The 18,485-nt window shown below is 39.4% G+C and overlaps 1 protein-coding gene across 6 annotated transcripts in view; it reads left to right on the forward strand.

The window, feature by feature from the left end:
* ULK4 (unc-51 like kinase 4) overlaps positions 1-18,485 on the forward strand; it is a 507,669-nt gene that overhangs the window by 174,131 nt on the left and 315,053 nt on the right. For all 6 annotated transcript variants that reach the window (XR_011527046.1, XR_011527047.1, XM_070575799.1 and 3 more), the window contains exons 28-29: positions 12,646-12,697; positions 12,797-12,941. Coding sequence is in view for 4 of the 6 variants with exons in the window: in XM_070575799.1 (XP_070431900.1) it covers positions 12,646-12,697; positions 12,797-12,941 (197 nt within the window). In the remaining 2 variants the exon portion in view is untranslated. The remainder of the gene's footprint in view (positions 1-12,645; positions 12,698-12,796; positions 12,942-18,485) is intronic.

Below are 18,485 nucleotides of genomic sequence, written 5' to 3' on the forward strand. Positions count from 1 at the left end.
TGTGATGTATTTATTCACATTTGTTGGATGTAGTTGTTTTATGCTATGTCTGATAACTCCAAAATCAGAAGACTGTGATGTGATGTGATTTGGTGTCTGTTATATCTTGTTCATCTTGTTTTCTTGGAGACCTTATTAACATTTATGCTTGTTGGTTGTTGTCCTTGAAATCTGTTTTTGGGCATCCCTGAAGCCTAGTGTGGCTGTTTCCTCTTCCAAGAGGCTTCTTGCTTGTTTTGGGGCCCTGCCAGTCAGGGCTACCTCAGACCAAGGTCATTTGTATGCAGCATGCGAATCCCTGAGGCTACAGGTCTGTGATCAGAACTTCCCAAGGTAGCCTTCTCAGCAGTTCCCAGGAGTATAGATGCATGTGGAGGGGTTGGTGGTTAGATCTGGTTTTCCCTTGCTCTGAGAGTGTAGACCCACTCCTCAGTGCTCAGCCCAGTGTAGGAGACTTACAAGACTCCATATGCTGGGAAGACCTTGACTCAGACCTCTGTTTTTTGGCCCCAGAGGCTCCCAGTGGAGCCTTGTGTTTGTATTATCAGTAAATAAATCCAGGGCACACTCAGTTCCATGCTCATATGTTCTACTCAACTCTCTAGTTAAGGCTTTCATTCAGACATTGGTCTGAAAGTTCCCCCACTGTCTTTTTACATCTTAAATATTTTTAAGGTTTTGGCTTTTCGTATTTTATGTGGCATTTTTCATTGTTTTCAGTGAGAGAGTTAATCCAGACAACCATACCCACCATTACCACAAACCCTGTTTGTTATGGTCACTTTCTTCGCAGTGATTTCTCAGTCTTCCACTGAGATGTTACTTGCTTGAGTGTTGCTTATTGATTCTTTTCCCTAATGAATAATAGCCCCATGGTTAATTTAAGATTCAATATTTAGAAATATCTACACTTACATTTAAATCTACAGCTAATTAGTTTGTTTTCTAATCATGAAGTGCTGGCACACTAATCGTTGACACTGCAGACTGTGTGATGGAAGAGGTATCGCTGCAGCTTATGGGCTTTATAAAAAATATGTTTTGATTCTGTAACTCATGGGAAATCCTCTAATTACCTCTTCTTAAGCATGACTGGAATACATGAAATTGAAGATCCAGCACCCCAAGGAGCGTAACGTTGTTTGAAATGTTAGCACAACCTATGTTCAAGGCTACTGATCAATACTTTATTATATAGAAGTAGCTAAATGCATTTAATTCTTCTTCCTTTTTTTTGTGAAGAAAATTGGCCCTGAGCTCCTATCTGTTGCCAATCCTCCTCTTTTTTTCTTGAGGAAGATTGTTGCTGAGCTAACATCTGTGCCAATCTTCCTCTCTTTTTTATGTGAGATGCCACCAAGTGTGGCTTGATGAGCAGTGCCAGGTCCACGCCTGGATCCAAACCTGTGGACCCCAGGCTGCCGAAGTGGAGTGCGTGAACTTAACTACTACGCCGCCAGGCTGGCACCTAAATGCATTTAATTCTTGCTGAATGCAAGTGCTTACCTCAGATTTTTCTGAGAGTTTTGACCATTTGGAGCCTGAGAGTTGAAAATCATCGGTGTGGCCTACAGAGCACTCAGAAATATCACAATGATTTGGTTTATAGAGAACATTTGTTCCCAATCAATTTCAAAAAAAAAAAAAAAATGTTATTAATAGCAAAAGGAAAAATAAAAGTGTCTTCTTTATTAGAAATTTCTGGCAATAATATACATAATTTGCCTAAAATATATTTCTATTCTGTAACTTGAAAAATAAACTAAGCCATAATACTATTTTTAATGAAAAACCTGTCCTTTGTAACTTTTTAAACTAAAGGCTGGAAGCTAATAAATATTGAGTAATTTAACTTTAATTAAACCAGATTTTTGGGTTGGTAGTAAGAGTTGGTGAGGATTAGAGCAAATAGAACTCTCAGAAACTCCTAGTAGGAATGTAAATTGTTACAAGTATTTTGGAAAATTGTTTGGCAGTAGCTGCTGAAGCTGAACATGTGTATGTACCATGTCTCAGCAGTTTCGTCTCTAAATATGCATTCAATAGAAATGCTTATAGCCCCAAGCTGGAAACTATCCAAATGCCCATCATCAGTCAAATGGATAAATAAAGTATGGCTTAATCATTCAATGGAATACTATACAGCAAAGAAAACGAATGATCTATAGTTATACTTAACATGTGTGGGTAAATAGATAAATCTCACAAAGTTAATCACTGAGACAAAGTTGTCACTGAGACAAAAGGTAGCAAATATAAAATATCATGATCTATTTGCATAAAGTTTAAAAACAGAGAGAACTAATCTCTTACAAGTCAGGATAGTGGTTACCCTTGGGGCAGGTAGTGACTGAAAGGGGCTACAAGGGGGCTTTGCAATGTGCTAGTAATGTATTTTCTTTTGATCTGGGTGCTAGTTACGTGAATGTGTTCATATTGTGAAAGTTATACTTAGGATTGGTATGCCTTTGTGTATGTATGTTGTATTGAATTAAAAAGTTTATGTAAATATGAAAATATTTTTTCATAATAAGAAAAAATATTTAGAACTTGGTAGATGTAAGCCTTTCTTTTTTTGTATGAAGTTAATGAATGACTTAGCATATCTATCTGTCAATCATTGGTATGGGCTTATATTCTGTATTAGTTTCCTTTAGCTGCTGTAACAAATCATCACAAATTCAGTCACTTAAAACAACACAAATTTATTATCTTACAGTTCTGGAGGTTAGAAGTACAAAATGGATCTCTGAGGCTAAAATCAAGATGTCAGTATACCTGTGTTCCTTTTGGAGACTTTAAGGGAAGGATCTGTTTCCTTGCCTTTTCCAGCTTCTTGGGGCTGCCTGCATTCCTTAGCTCATGGTCTCCTGTTCCATCTTCAAAGCCAGCAATGTAGCATCTTCACTCTCTCTTTCTCTGACCTCTGCTTTTGTTGTCACATCTCCTTCCCTGACTCTGACCCTCCTGTCTCCCTCCTATAAGGAGCCTTGTTACATTGGGCCCCCTGTACAATCCAGGATAAACACCTCCTCTCAAGATCCTTAACTTAATCACATCTGCAAAGTCCCTTTTGCCATGTAAGGGAACAAATCAGTGAGTTCCAGGGATCAGGATGTGGACATCTTGATGTTTGTGCCATCATTGTCTCTACCACGGATTCCTATTTTTGTCAATGGCTTTATCGCTGTAATTATTTTGGTGCACAAATTATACCAGATTTGGCTAGCATAAACTCTTTTGCCTTGGCTTCTGTGTCCTTGTGACATATCCTATCGTTTTTTTAGTACTTATTCACTTTCTGACATAATATATTCTTGCCTCGGTTTGTAACCTCCCTTCCCAGCCCTCAAATCCGTCACTTCTCTGAGGTGCCCCAGTGTCCTTTTGTGGGAAATGGCTCTAGAGACCAAGATCAGGCACTAAGAGTGCTCTTCTCTCCTGGGTTGTCTTAGGTTCTAGGGTCTTCCAAGAAATAGAGCTAGGAAGTATGCACATGTATGTACACATATGATACACTCATATGTATTGCGTATACATGTGTGTACATGCAAATACATATTTTGAAATCACGAGTTCACACTAATATCTTCAAATCCAAACTATCCCACATAGTTCTTTCTTGCTTTCCCCTATTCCATATTTGTATGTCCCTTCTTCCTTTGTAAAAATTCTTGCTTCCAACATCAGCACATTTTCTCATTTGCTTAATCCTACAATACATCTGAAATTGTTGCAGAATTATTTCACCCAAACCAATACAAAAACAAACCTAATGAAATCAGCATTTGTTTACAGAATTCCCCCCTCCCCTCCACCTCCCAGATGTCCCCCAAGCAAGACTGAGGAGGTACCGTAAGTACTGTGTTCGTGAGGTACATGGATTAGTCCCCCCCTCCCCTTTTAGTGTGGTTGTAATAGTTATTTGAAATACAGTTGATTTGTTTCAGATTGCTTTCAATTTTGTTTTCTTTTTCCCCTTCCTATCCTTTTTGATTTTCACTTTTTGAATATGTAAAACATTAACGTGCTTCCCAAACTCAAAACTATAGAAAAAGGTGTATTCAGAGCAGAGTCGCTCACTCCCCTGGATATATGTCCCTTCTACTCCATCACCACTCCATCGTACCCTCCCTGCTCTTATGGGTAACCAGCTTCATTGTTTTCTGCTTTATCCTTTTAATGTTTCTTTTTCTGAAGAGAATATACGTTTTCTTATTTCCCTTTCTTATACAAAAGGTAACATACTATATTTGCTCTTTTCACTTTGCTTTTTCATTTAATAATGAATCTTGGAAGTTACTCAGTATCAGTTCTTAGAGATCTTCCTCAATCTTTATTAGCAGTATAGTACTCCAGTGTGTATGTATACCATAGGGTAGTCTGTCAATCTCCTATGTTTGGACATTTAGGTAGTTTCTAATATTTTGCAATTACAAACAATAGATAACCTTGTGCATATGCAATTTCCTGTTGTTGGAGGTGCCTCTTCATGGCAAATTCCTAGCAGGATGATTGTGGGATCAAGGGTAAATGCATATGTAGTTTTGTTAGATCCTGCCAGGCTCCTTTACATGGGGGTCTACCATTTTGCCTTCCCACCAGCGGTATATGAGAGTGTCTGTTTGTCCACAAAATTTTGAAATTTTGCCAACCTGATGTGGCCTTGGAAATTCCGTAACATCTTTTTAGGTATTTAACATTGTGAAGAAGATTTAATCAATGTTGTGTCTAGTTTTCTTAGTTGTTGTTCTCAGAAGGGGTGTTCTGAATGGCCCACTCTGCCATTAGCGGAGGTAGAACTCATTCCCTAGGCACGTTTATTCTCGATGTCTGACGTTACCTGTGTGGAGAAAAGGGGCCTGGCACTTGGTGTGAACATGGTAATTGTTGTGCTGTCAGGTACACTAGATTTTTTAAGGTCTATTGAAATGAACAAAGTGGTGATTAATCTTCAAATGTAGAATAAGAATTTTAGTTGAGTGCTTAGAATAGTAAAACTTCAGCTTTTTAACGATTTACTTCCATCAGTAAAATTGAAAAAAATGAGTATAAAACATACTTTCATCTTAAATGATTAAATTTTAGCAATATTCTTTTCCATAGTAGATTGTTGCTTTTTCCTTTGTGAAAAGAAGAAAATTTGAATACGGTTTCACAGTTACTTATAGTTTAAAACTGCTAAACTTCAGTATCTCATGTTCAGCATTTCCTAAAATGGAAGAGAAGTTTGTTGAATCATAAACGAAGCATCATGTCGGGCATCAGTGGGTTTGTTTAAGAACAAATGAAGTGAGGTTGAGCAAAGCAAGCATTATTTACATATTTCAATGCATTTGTGATTGTTTAGCTTAAATGTCTCGGAACTGTCTTTAGTATCCCTATGTCGCAGACATTCATTTCTTTTAGGATGTACCATCGAGGATCATTGGCAGTAACTAATATGCATACGCACACACTTTTTTTTTAAATGGGGTCCTAGTTTTTGCAAAGAAATAAAAAGCCACTAGACTTGGGAATCTGCATTTTCAAAAAGGGTTTACTATGTCTCTGTTTTTAGGACATGTCCTTAAATGACCTTTAGCACAGCTGAATGTCTCTCTTTAAGAAAGCAATAATACTAGCATTAAATATTAAAATTTCTTGGATTGCTCTATGTAGGTGTATTATCTCTCCAACTAAACTAAATAATGAATGATGGAATTTTATGATAGAAGTCATTAGTGCAGGGGAGCTTGATTAAAGTTGCAATGGTATTTATTTTAATGGTGTTTATGCTGTTTATAAATTCTGTGGAAGATTCTAGAAGGGGTAAGCACTGATGAACAAAACAGCTAACTCCACAACAGCAGAAGGGTACTCACTGTCTCCTGTCTCAGATGATTCAGTCTCTTCTTTTTAACAAGGAGACCTGGTTCCAATGAGCAAAGCCATGTCAATTTGAAGGTTTAGAACATTTTCTGTCATACGCTGTGTCAGATTTTTGTCATCATGGTTTCCTCACTGTGACTTGGGAGTGATTTGGTAAAGAGGGTGTTGAGGTTTTTGTCCTTTTTCCCTTCTTTATTGTCATGCTACATTGTTGATATTTGGTATTGATTGTCATTAAAGCATATTATTTTAATGTGACTTCGCAAAATTGCGGATTGAGGTTCATCGTGAGTCAGACTACACTCCCCAAATATTATTTTTAAGTCAAGAAACATTCTGCAACATGATTAATCAGTAAGTGCAGTATTAATTCATTCTTTGTGTTGGTATGGATAGGGTTTGAAATTCCTCAGGCCCTTTGGGGGCCAGCTCCGTGGCTGAGTGGTTAAGTTCGCATGCTCTACTGTGGCAGCCTGGGGTTTCGCCCGTTTGCATCCTGGGTGCGGACATGGCACCGCTCGTCAGGCCACGTTGAGGCAGCATTCCACATGCCACAACTAGAAGGACCTGCAACTAAGATATACAACTATGTACCGGGGGGATTTGGGGAGATAAAGCAGAAGAAAAAAAAACAAAAGATTGGCAACAGTTGTTAGCTCAGGTGCCAATCTTTGAAAAAAAAATTCCTTAGATCCTAAGGGAACTTAGCCACAATTTTAGATAAAAATCAATGAGTGTTAAAGGAAGAAAATAAAAAATGAATACTATTTAAAAGTATATTTGGAAGAGAGACTCCCCCATCTCAGGGTGGAGGTGGAGGTCTCGGATTATGTCAAGGGGGACCTCTTTTTGCATGTAGGTGCTCCTTTGCTGGGAATATGGTCTGGTGGAAGACAGAGAAAAGCTGTCACCTTGAAACCTCTTCCTGGCCTTTTTATAACCATCAGGTCATAGATGGGTCTGTACTGGGCTTCCATTTATTTTGTAGGTAGGGATCTAGGAGTGGCCTACAGGCCTGGATGGACAGAGGGGTTGGGGGTGGCAGAGTAGCTAAAATGTGTCTGCAAAAGAAAGGAGCTGGCATTGGGTGATGAGGGAGATAAAAGAGGAAAGGCAGGAACAAAGAGCAGGCCTACAGGACAAAAAGTCTGGCAGCAGGGCAGGAGCCCAGAGCTCATGGAGGAAGAAGGTTAGTGAAAAAAGTCAAAGTTTCAGATGATTAAAAGACAATTAAAAACAGGATGTTTAATACTGAATTTTAAATTGTTTGTTGCTGTTAGAAAATATGCATCGGTCCAAAGCCTCAGTAAAATCTGGTAATCAGACCAAGAACTTATGAGACTTTTCACGTCAGTCCTTAAAAGGGGACTGTATTCTGTGTCCATGTTGGTCTGGTACAGTGAGAAAGGTGGAAATTGGTGAAGACCACCCACCTAAGTGAGAACAAACAGAGGCTATTTATTCAGAGCTTGCTGTAGCAAGGGACTCAGCACCATCACTTGCATTTGGCAGAGACTCAAAGGCAGGCAAAAGAGTATAAAAACATTAGGGTGGGAAAAAGGGAAGGCTTTACGGATGCCCTGGTTGGAGGTTGTGGGCATGGCGGGGGCAGAGGGGGTGCTGGGGGCGGGCTAACTATACGCAGGGCAGCCTATGTGATTGGTTGAGGGGAGCATATTTGGCTTTCTCTGGTTGGTCTTGAATTGGAGGGGGCAGGGTACAAAAAATGGTGAAGCTGGCAGACATCGACCATGTCCTAGGCGCTCTACGTGGATGGCTGCAGACACTGTGCTTTGGCTTCCCTGGCTGCTTCCTGCAGAGGTGGTGGGTCAGAGTTCTGTTGTCATATATAGTTTGACCACTGTTCATTTGTGTGTTCAGTCTCTCAGAAGTAAACAGCAGGGGAAGGTGAAGAGCAAATAAAATACTAGAGTAAGTGAGGAAAAATTCAGAGTTGGCAGTGAACCATGGGAAAGTAAATAAGGCCTTGTGCATTCCCAGAAATCTTGGAGAGAACACTAGATTTCTTATAATCATGCTATGCTGAGGGTTTTATTTAAACCTCAAAGTTTGGGGTGACCTCAGTTAACTAGGTACAAAAGCAAATTTGATTTTGTTTTGAAGAAGTTGGTAGAATAAATTTTTCAGTTTTCAAAACTTTTTTTTTATATCTTATTCGTATTAATAGGGTAAGTTAGTATGAATAGAGTTATAGCAGTGATGTAAAAAGTGGCCTCAAGAAAACTTTGAAGTATTTGGTTTACTCAGTATTCATCACTCATATATTCACAATAAGTGCCTTGTGTAAACCACTTCTTTAAACAAAGCACCGAGAATACACTAATGAGCTAGAGTCAGGCCCTGCTCTGAATAGGTTCAGTATGGGGTAGGAGGAAGAGAAACAACATGAAAAGCAAGACTGAACCATAGTTTGAAGAGTGCTGTACTCAGGGTATGCATGGGGTATGCTAAGGGCCCTGCTCCATCTAGCATGGTCTGGAGATGAGTTTTAGCGGAGGCAATTCTTGAGCTAAAACTTGAAGGCAAGTGAGACTTAACTCCTGGGTGGAGAGTGGGTATTATGGGCAGAAAGAATCATGTATGCAAAGGGAGAGAAGGTGAAATGATTTCATAAGTCATTTTAATTTTTCTCCCAGTGTTGTTTGAGATATTTAGAGTAGTTTACTTGATAACACTTAATCATGGAGGTGGGAATTGTATGTGTGTGTTGGTTTTAGTTGCTGCTCTGGGAGACGTTAGTTTATTTGTAAAGTACAGTGTCAGGAATATACCCTCCAGGGGTGTTTGATTAGCATTTGAAGGACTCGAGCCAGAAGTTCACACTTTGGAGGTGTCTTTATCTTGATGACCCTTTTGTTAGAAAGATTTTTTCCTTTGGTGAAATTGGTCCTTTTTAAAAGATATGTGGATTACCTAGAAATCCTGTACAGGTGGCCCACCCTTGTAAGGGAAGGGTACAAAAATCCAGTGAGCCTAGTGGAGTGGTGATCTTGGCATTGGACTCTGATTTGTCCCTGTGTTTATTTCAGTGAGGTTTTGTACTTTGGAAGCCTTTGGCAGTCTAGTGAGGTCTGTGGACTCATGATGATGTTTTTAAATGCGTAAAGCAAAATAAATAAAAAGCATATGGTTATATAGGAAAACCTTCATATCGAAATACAGTTATCAAAATATTTTTTGAAAAGAACACATTTCCCCTGCTGCTGGGCCCAAGTAATAGTGACTCCTGTGTTTCCAAGAGCCCTTTTCTGCGTATCTCCCAACTCCCGACCCCTCCTTCCTCCCACGCTCTGCTGTGTCACTTTGGGGGCCCCCTTGGATCTATGCTCTTTTGTTTTACAGCAGTCCATCTCTGAGCCCATGAGCGAGTGAGTGAGGGTGTGAATGTGTGTGTGTGGCCTCCTGGGATTTGGGGCTAGAGACTGAGGCTAGAACTTTGGCTCCATCTGTCATCTTGAGCCAATCTTCTCTCTCAATTTAGAGTTGCTTTCTCATCTCTGACTGGAATCTTTCCATTATATGTCTAGATGATTGTTTTAATTTTCATCTAGATGTTTTCAAATTAAATTCAAAGCAAATTAAATATCTCAAAAATTAAAAAGAGGCCCAAGTCATCATATGGATCTTTAGGCCTTTAAATCTAACTCTTAGCCGCTGTTTATTTCTAGGGCAACTACAATGACAACAAAACATACCTTCCCTTCTTCCAAGAACCCCGGCTCCTCTACACATCCCAATTTATGTACTGTTATTTTGTATTTGCGTGTATACATGTTTATAAATGGTCTCCAAGTTTCTGACCTGTAGCATTTTCCTTCTACCTGAAGAATTTCTTTTAACATTTCTTGCAAGGCAGGTCTGTTACTGAACCAAAAGTGGGTTTGCCTCCTGGCAGAGTTAAAATCAGACTCTTAACCAGAAGTAGTTGTCACACGAAGTAGAATTTATTTGCAGCAATTAGGAGGCCACACGGAACAATTTCCAAAGTCATGGCGTCCGCAAACAAAGGGAAGCAGGGTCCTTTTATTTCAGATGGGAATGAATATTCAAAAGGGGGAGGTGTGTATTTGCCTGCACAGAGTCAGTTGGAAAACATGCTTCCACATACACTGCAGGTTATGGTAATAAGGCCTAAGCTCCTCCTGGAGAGGAGATCTTATCATTAAAAATGAGGCAAAGGTCATAGGCCTGGCTCTTGTGGTGGGGCTTGGTCTGGTTCAGGGTAGTTGGTGATTGCATCTCTTAAACAGTGAAATGCTTCTGAACCCACCCTTGAGTTCTTTGGGGCAATTAGTCAGTGACAGGTCTACTGGCAAGAAAATTCTTTAATTTTTGTTTGGGTGAGAAAGTATTTCTCCTTTACTTTTGAGGGATAATTTCGCTATGTGCAGAATTCTAGGTTGGTGGTTCTTCTTCTCTCAGTACTTTAAATATTTCACTCCAGCATGATGTGTCAGGTAACATGAACTGAGATAAATGAGGCTTTAGTGTGAGGTTTTTTGTTTATATGGCTAGGAGCCAGGCTGTGTTTACTGTTTGCTGTAGTTGTATGTTTCAGAGGCTAAAATTCCCTCTATTGTCCTTGTTTTTGTCTCTCCTTATGTCTTTGGGTTTCCCTAATAACTCCTCCTTAAATAAAGTCTGTGTCTTGGCAGCTTTCTTGGTTGTAATCCTGTGTTGTTATACCAGACCCCTGTTGATGTTGTGGTGAGGAGGGAAAGCATTCCCTGGTCTTACAATTAGGTCTCATTCTTTTCATGAGCCTGTGCACCTGGACTGTGACTTTCACAAGTCCTTCTCAGCTTTCCCCCCATGGGTGAGACAGGAAGGCTCAGAGGGGCTGGAGTTGGGTATTTCTCTTTCCCAGGTCTGTTAGGTTCTGATAAAATCATGTTCCATGAGCCCAAGCTCTTGTCAGGGAGGAAAGAATGCTCTGAGCATATTTCAAAGTGATTAATTTTCCACTCCCTCAGCCAGAAGCATGAGGGGATTTTTCTCTGATCTTCACCCAGAGAACCTGGTGGGGCTCTGGGAGAGAAAACTCCTGGGAGTGTGGGGGCTCCCCTAAGGCTGGGCCTCCAGGAGTTTTTCTCTCTCAAGCTCAGGCTCCAGCAATTGCTCAACTCTCCTTTAAGTTTTTGTGCCAGTTGCTGGTTTCTGCTCCTGCTAAGCTGTGGTTCTCTGTATTCACCTATCTCTTCAGTTTTTGGGAGAGCAATTTGCTGTGTGACTTTGGTTCTCTGATATATCTGAAAAGAGTTTTTGATTTTTAGTTTCTTTACCTTTTTCTTGTTGTAAGAAAAGTCGGGACAACTTCCAAGCTTTTTTCAGAAGTCCCTCAATGGCTATCATACCTATAAATATTTTATATATTTTTTTCTGTAAAAGTCATGATATCATAGATACTTTAGAATTTTATTGCTGTTGCAAATAGTTTCTTTTTCCAATTATGTTATTTAATTGGTTGTTGTAAGTATATAGGAATACTATTGATTTTTGTGTGTTTGTCTTCTGTCTGACAATCTTGCTTTCTTGACCATGCTTAATTGTTATTTTTCGAAATTCTTGAGTTGGGCATGTAGATTATTTATGTCAGCCACACTCCTCTCTCAATATACACTCTTAAAATTTTAAGATAGGTGTTGATCATGTTGATAGGTGTTGATAGTGGGATAATTTCTTTTCTTTGCATAGTTTTTGCTTTTGGCATAACTGGGAGTTTAGAGTTCTCACAATTCCTCAGTGGAACATGATATCTGGAACTTTGAGTGATGTGACATCACCTAGAGGAAGAAGGTAAACAAAACATTCCTGGTTCTTCAGAGTCTTGTATGAATATCTAGATGTAATATTGTCTATAAACTCATTCCATGAAGTGGAGATAGAACGGGTTAACACAGATGGGCTACTACCTGTGTGTGGAGATCTTTACCTATACAGGATATCATTTCATTGATTTGGACAGCAAGATGGCATTATTGGGCTGTGAACAGTTTCTCCTGCCCTTTTGTCAGTGTAGAGAGAACAAGCACGCGTTTCAGGATTAGGAATAAATTCCATTGTGAACAACAGAAATTGTGTTTATTGTTGCCAAAGTAGTTCATCAAATGAGATAGAGGGTTTCAGAATTAGACTGTGGAAGTGATTTGTCCTTACTTCATTGTCTACTTTTATTTGAGGGAAAAAACTTATTTTGGAGTAGGTTTCAAACTGTATTTGATTATGCTCTGTGTAATATAACTAGGAAGTCACAGAGGTAGTTTGCATAGTGGATATACATCTTTTGAATCTATTTCTAAGTATAATCAAGATTAAGTTATCATAGCTGTTTGATGTATTTGATAAAACGTGAGGATTATATGTCTTTTCCCCCCAACATTTTGATCGTTGTTCAGCTTAAACCTGAGTAATGAACGCCAGCTTATATATATTAATTTGATGGTTTAATGTCAACCCATGCCAAGCAGATTTTGCATTATATGCTAGAATTCCATTCATAAACTCTAAAGGTTTTGATAGATTACTGTTTTGATGATCATAATGTCATTTTGACCTGAGGACTTTTTCAGAGTTAAATGAGCTTGGTGGTTTATTAAATGTCATACAGAGTTTAAATCCAGGATAAATTTAGCTGTTGATTTTTTTCACTCCTTTGATTAGTGATTCTGTCAGTGCAAAAGGCACAGATAGTGGTTGATACCAGTTTTGTGTTTATGGAGATCTGAACCAAGTCTTTTACGTCTTTTCTTTTAGGTTGTTGATTATATCCTGCCACCCTTGGTCTCCTTGGTTCAAAGCCAAAATGGTAAGTGTGACCACATCAATGAGAATTCCATCCTTTACACATTCTGTTTTCATTTTATCTCCATGTAGTCACGTTCTTGGCATTTCTTTTTCTTTCAAGTGGAGTGGAGACTCTTCAGCTTGCGGTTGCTCTCAGAAACCACATGTCTGCTCGTGAACCAGAAGGTTGGGGATGACAAGAAGGAGGCAAATGTCGATTCTGACAGCAATCTTCTGGCTCTCATTAGAGATGTTTTACTTCCCCAGTAAGTTCCATGTGCTGCACTCACACAGAGAAGTGTGTGATGTCCAGGATGCTTCTGTCAAACTAATTCTAATGATGGGGTCAAGATCTCAGTGTCCTTATATTTTTGTATGTACGCTTAACATGCTCACCGTAAAGGAGGTCTAGAAACAGAGGCGGTAAGTACTACGCTGTATGGGACCTGGGAGAGTCCCTGTCTATCTTCAGAAATATCCATCGAGAGCCTTAGCTATTTTCCACAAGGCACATGACTGAGGTTATGCAGATTTAACAGCATTTGTGGCCGGGGGAGTAAGATTTATTATTCAAGATCAACATTACAAGACTACTGGAACATGGAGTTGGGACTTTTCCTGGCCTTACTCAGAAATGTAGAGATGGAAAGAAATCTTCCTTCCCCTCAAACTCTTGGAATGGAAATTAAGTTTAATTACAAACAGGATATATTTTGGGGGGATGGTGAAAGAACAGGTGATGAGTATTAATTGACAGAAAGGGGTTATCTTTTTCCTTTTAGTCCGTTGCTCACATAGCAAACACACAGTAGGATGCCTACCAAGAATACCCAATGTAAACATGTGAAACTCTAAAATGGCACCTTATGATTCAGGCAATGCTGTGAATTTTATCAAACAAAAGTAATTAAAGTCAAAAAAGTATATGCCATATATCACTGTTCAAGAAATTTTTACAAAATTAAACAAATGCTGGATTGTGTGTCATGCACTAATGTGCATGCCTGACCCTGGCTTGCTTCAGGGCCTGGGCTGCAGTCTGAGTCAGTTCCACAGGAGTTTGTTGTTGTTGTTGTTGTTTTTTTTGGTGAGGAAGATTGGCCCTGAGCTAGCATCTGTTGCCAATCTTCCTCTTTTCTTTCTTTTTTTCCCTCCCCAAAGCCCCCCAGTACACAGTTATATATCCTAGTTGTAGATCCTTCTAGTTCTTCTGTGTGGGATGCCACTTCAGTATGGCTAGGTCTGCACCCAGGAACTGAACTAGTGAACCCTGGGCTGCCGAAGTGGAGTGCACAAACGTAACCACTCAGCCATGGGGATGGCCCTAGTCCCACAGGTTTTCAGGAATGGTAGTTTCACCAAATCTTCCCCTCTATTTGTTCAACTTCTCAAGATTCCCTGTTCTCATTTTTAAAAAAGTTAATTTTTACAAGGTAGAAGCCAGATTTAATTATATTCTGAAGCACTCAACTACTCCGAGTTGGTTGAGGAAGGTACATTTTACGAAGTGTGAGGCCAGCATGTGTCAGCCCTTCTGCCTGCTGAGGCAGCTTGTCTTGACTGATTGGAGTTGATCCGTGATGGCTTGATTTATAGGGCCAGCCTCTTGCTTCTGTCGTCTTCCTGTGCATCTGCAGCTCGTTCCAGAGAGACTCCTGATAATGAATATATATACAGTTAAGAGTACTTTTGATACCCAAAGTAAGAAAATGACTAGCTATTTGAAAAAAAATGTAAGACTTTGTCATGTGGAGCTTTCTCAGTGACAAACTATCAATACATATATTTCTGGTTGCATTTGTTATTGATGAGTGTGTGTATGTATAGTTTATACTTATGTGAGTAAATATAAGATTAGAACCTTCTCTCATGGGATTAATGAATGCTTTCAGTGCCATCTTATACTTCTAAACTGTGTATAATCACATGTGTCTTTCTGACAAGAAATGCCTAAAAATGTAGTTTTTGTGTAAAATTTGTGATTTTTAAGAGATGTGCTTTGGATATCTGCTGTCTAACAACTTGTAGAGAAGCATTTTTCAGAACCTGAGCTTTACTACACAATAGAGGGAGGATTTCCTCCAACAGGACTTCACAGTTTAGGTAGTAGCTTGTTAATACCCGTGCAAATTTGACATAGAATTTCTTCATATCTGAAGTCTGTCCGCTTTTGGAACAGTTTATAAAATAAAAAGTTAAATCTGTAATTCAGCACTCCTGTTTTATTCATTTGAGCTGGAATAAATAATATGTATTTCCTTTAATATGCGTCTTTACCTTCTGCAAGATGAGGGACTAAAGAAAATACAAATGCAAACCACATGGCAACTCAAGAGCAAGACTGATGTAGATGCATTCAGGTTTTTATGAAGCAACTTGAATGCACTTTGGAGAATGTTGCAGGCTTTATTGGGATGTGGCGTGGGATGTTTTCAAGGCTTGTGTACTGATTCTGATGTGTGAAGCACAGGTCTCGGTTCTGCATTTCATTCTCTAAGCCTCTGTTTCCTTATGTACAGAATGAAGGTAATAGTAACTAACTCAGAAGATAATTGTGAGGATTAAATGGGATGTTTCTTTAAAACACTTAGCACAGTGTGTGGGACAGCATACATTCTTGAAAAATGTTTAGCACTGCTACTATTATTATTAAGTACATTATTATAATCTCTCCCATTAACCTGTAAAATAAAGGTTGTAATGGTACAATAATGGTACATACTTCATAGAAGTGAAATGGCCGTGAAGTGGATAATGCTCATTGTGCCTCCCTGGCCTGTATAGTAAGAGCTCAATAAATGCTATGTAAAAACTTAAAAAAATGAAATGTAAGTAATGCATTCATTTAACTTTGACTCTGGAAAACTGGAAACCTTAGCAAGGAGTTTGGTCTTTGAAGAAAACTCTTGGTAATTATAAGTTTAGAAATGCTAATAATGGAAAATTCGTGTTCTCTATTAAGTATGTAAATATAATAATGGCTTAAGAATTGTGAAGTTTTTAGAGTTTATAGAAGCTATATGGCTTCTATAATATCATATGTCAGATGGACATATTAATGTCGATGGATTACTAATCCTTCTTTGGCCTTCAACAATACTTTGGATAAAGGCAAGGTGACAGTCTTTTCACGGTCCCCAATTTTTACACAAAAGTATTGTATTAGTTAAGACTATTTTATTTGCAAACAGTAACACTCAACTCAAATGACTTTGGAAAATAGTTATTTGCCACATAACTGAGAGGTCAGAGACTTGTGCTGGCATCAGATATAGCTGGAATCAGGGGTTTGAGTTATGTCTACAGTACTGTGCATCTTTCTCACCATCTCTCTATGAGACTTACACCTACGTGGCTTTGTTCTCAGGGAGGCTCTTTCTACTTGGTGATTAAATGGCTTTTGGGCAGTGGTCCTAGAGAAGGAGTGGATGTCTTTTCTAATAGCTCTGGCAAAATTTTCAGGGAGGACAATAATCTTATTAAATACCATGTAATACCTGTGTTCCAGGTGCTTATCAGAACTGCTGTGTGATATGAATGAAAACTCAGTTGTAAGAATATCTTACAGTTGTAAGAATAAATATATTACTAAAATAAATATTAGTTATGGTCCTCAGAGAAACAGAACCAATATGATGTCTATATAGAGAAAGAGATATATGATAAGGACTTGGCTCACATGATTATGGAGGCCGAGAAGTCCTAAGATCTGCAGTCTGCCAGCTAGAGACCCAGGAGAGTTGATGGTGTAGATCAGTTTGAGTTCAAAGGCCTGAGAACCAGGAGAGCTGATGGTGTAAAGTACCAGTCTGAAAACTGACAGGCTGGAGGCCCAAGAGTAGCAGATGTTTGAATTCAAGTCCAAAGGCAGCAAAAGACCAATGTCCCAGCTCAGTGTAGTCAGGCAGGAGTTCTCTCTTCCTTACCCTTTTTGTTCTATCCGGGTCTTCAGTTGATTTGATGAGGGCCATATTAGGGAGGGCAGTCTGCGTTACTCAGTCTACTGACTCAGGTGTTAATCTTATCCAAAAGCACCCTCCCAGATACACCCAAATAATGTTTGACCAAATGTCTGGGTATCCTCTGGCCCAGTCAAGTTGATGCATAAAATTAGCCATCACCATACCTATTATAATTTCATGAATAAACGAATTGCTTACCATATAAATTATGAATTAGTATCAAAGAACCGTTACTTCTTCTCTGTATGTGCTTTGCTTTCTAAAGAGATGAACTTTAGTTACAAGTGTTTGTTTAGTGCCCTTTGTATGTGGAGGATTATGGTAGCATTTATAGAGAGAGAGGATTTGAGTTAGACTTTGAAACTTCCGTGTGATTGGATAGAAAAGGAGTGGGTACCCCACGCAAGCATGGCATGAGCACAGGTGTGGAAGAGGCAGAGTAGTGGGCAATAAGCAGGCCAGCTTGTTACCAGCAGAAATCTGCACATGCGAGTTATGTGGAATGAGCTGGGTGAGAACCGCTTGCTCGCCTATTCAGCCAATTTATTCACCGATGCTGACTGAATACTTCTTATCTCGCAGGCGTGTTTCTAGTTGCTGCAAATGTAATAATGACCAAGATAGGTTCAGCCTCTGCTTTTATGGAACGTGCTGTCTAGTGGAGCCAAGTATTTCAGAAATAATTTTTTTAACTGAAGAAGTTTGTAAGTCATGCAAGTAAAAATGTTTAAAGTATAAATTAAATAAATCTTGAAACCCTTTTCTTAAACTGTAGGCTTATGTGATGTTCATAAAGCTGCCATGGAATGCATGTTCTTTCTGAAACATTCTGTGTGCTTTTCCTTTGCTTTTGAGTTTCACAGTTCACCCATTTAACGTTCTACAGCTCAGAGTTTCTCAACATTATATGACCTCAGGACACTATTTCCCGTGGCCTGCCTGTTAACATCTCAGAATGCCAGGGCTCCTTTGACCACAGTTTTGAAGTACTGCTCAATTAAGGACATTTCCATTAATGTCAGAGACAGGAAAAGGATGCACACCATCAAAACTTTGACTTTGGATTATACGTAATAATTAGCGTAATAACACAAAAAAATTAAACTCTAAATATTCTATTAGTTTTCTATTGATAACACAAACTTGTGGCTTAAATCAACATCTGTTTCTTAGGCCTCGCTCTGTAGGTCAGGAGTCCGATACTGTGACTGGGTTGTTGGCTCCGGATCTCCTGTCGCTGAAATCAGGTGTCTGCCAGGCTGAGTCCCTGTCTAAAGACTCGGGGAGAGATCTGCCTGCACGCTCCTTCAGGTTGTTGGGGGAGTCACTTCTTGCCGGTTGTGGTATTTCTTAGGGCTGCTGTGATGAATTACCACAAACTCATTGGCTGAAAACAACAGGAATTTTTTCTTTCACAGTTCAGGAGGCCAGAAATCTGAAATCAAGGTGTCAGCACAGTTGGTTCCTTTTGGAGACTCCGAGGGAGAATCCGTGCTTCTCCCCTAGCTTCTGAAGGTGTCCAGGAATCCTTGGTTTATGGCAGTGTCATTCCAGTCTCTGCCTCTGTCTTCACATGGCCTTCTCTCCTATGTGTGTCTCAAGTTTGCTTCTGCCTTTCTTTCTCTCTCTCCTTCTTTTTTTTTTGTGAGGAAGACTGGGCCTGAGCTAACATCCATTGCCAGTCCTCCTCTTTTTGCTTGAGGAAGATTGTAGCTGAGCTAAGATCTGTGCCAATCTCCCTCTATTTTATGTGGGATGCTGCCACAGCTTGGCTTGACGAGTGGTGCTAGGTCCACACCCTGGATCCAAACCTGTGAACTCTGGGCCACCAAAGTAGAGTGCATGAAC

This window comes from Equus przewalskii, chromosome 15 (assembly GCF_037783145.1).
Source record: "Equus przewalskii isolate Varuska chromosome 15, EquPr2, whole genome shotgun sequence".
Classification (NCBI taxonomy): Eukaryota; Metazoa; Chordata; class Mammalia; order Perissodactyla; family Equidae; genus Equus; species Equus przewalskii.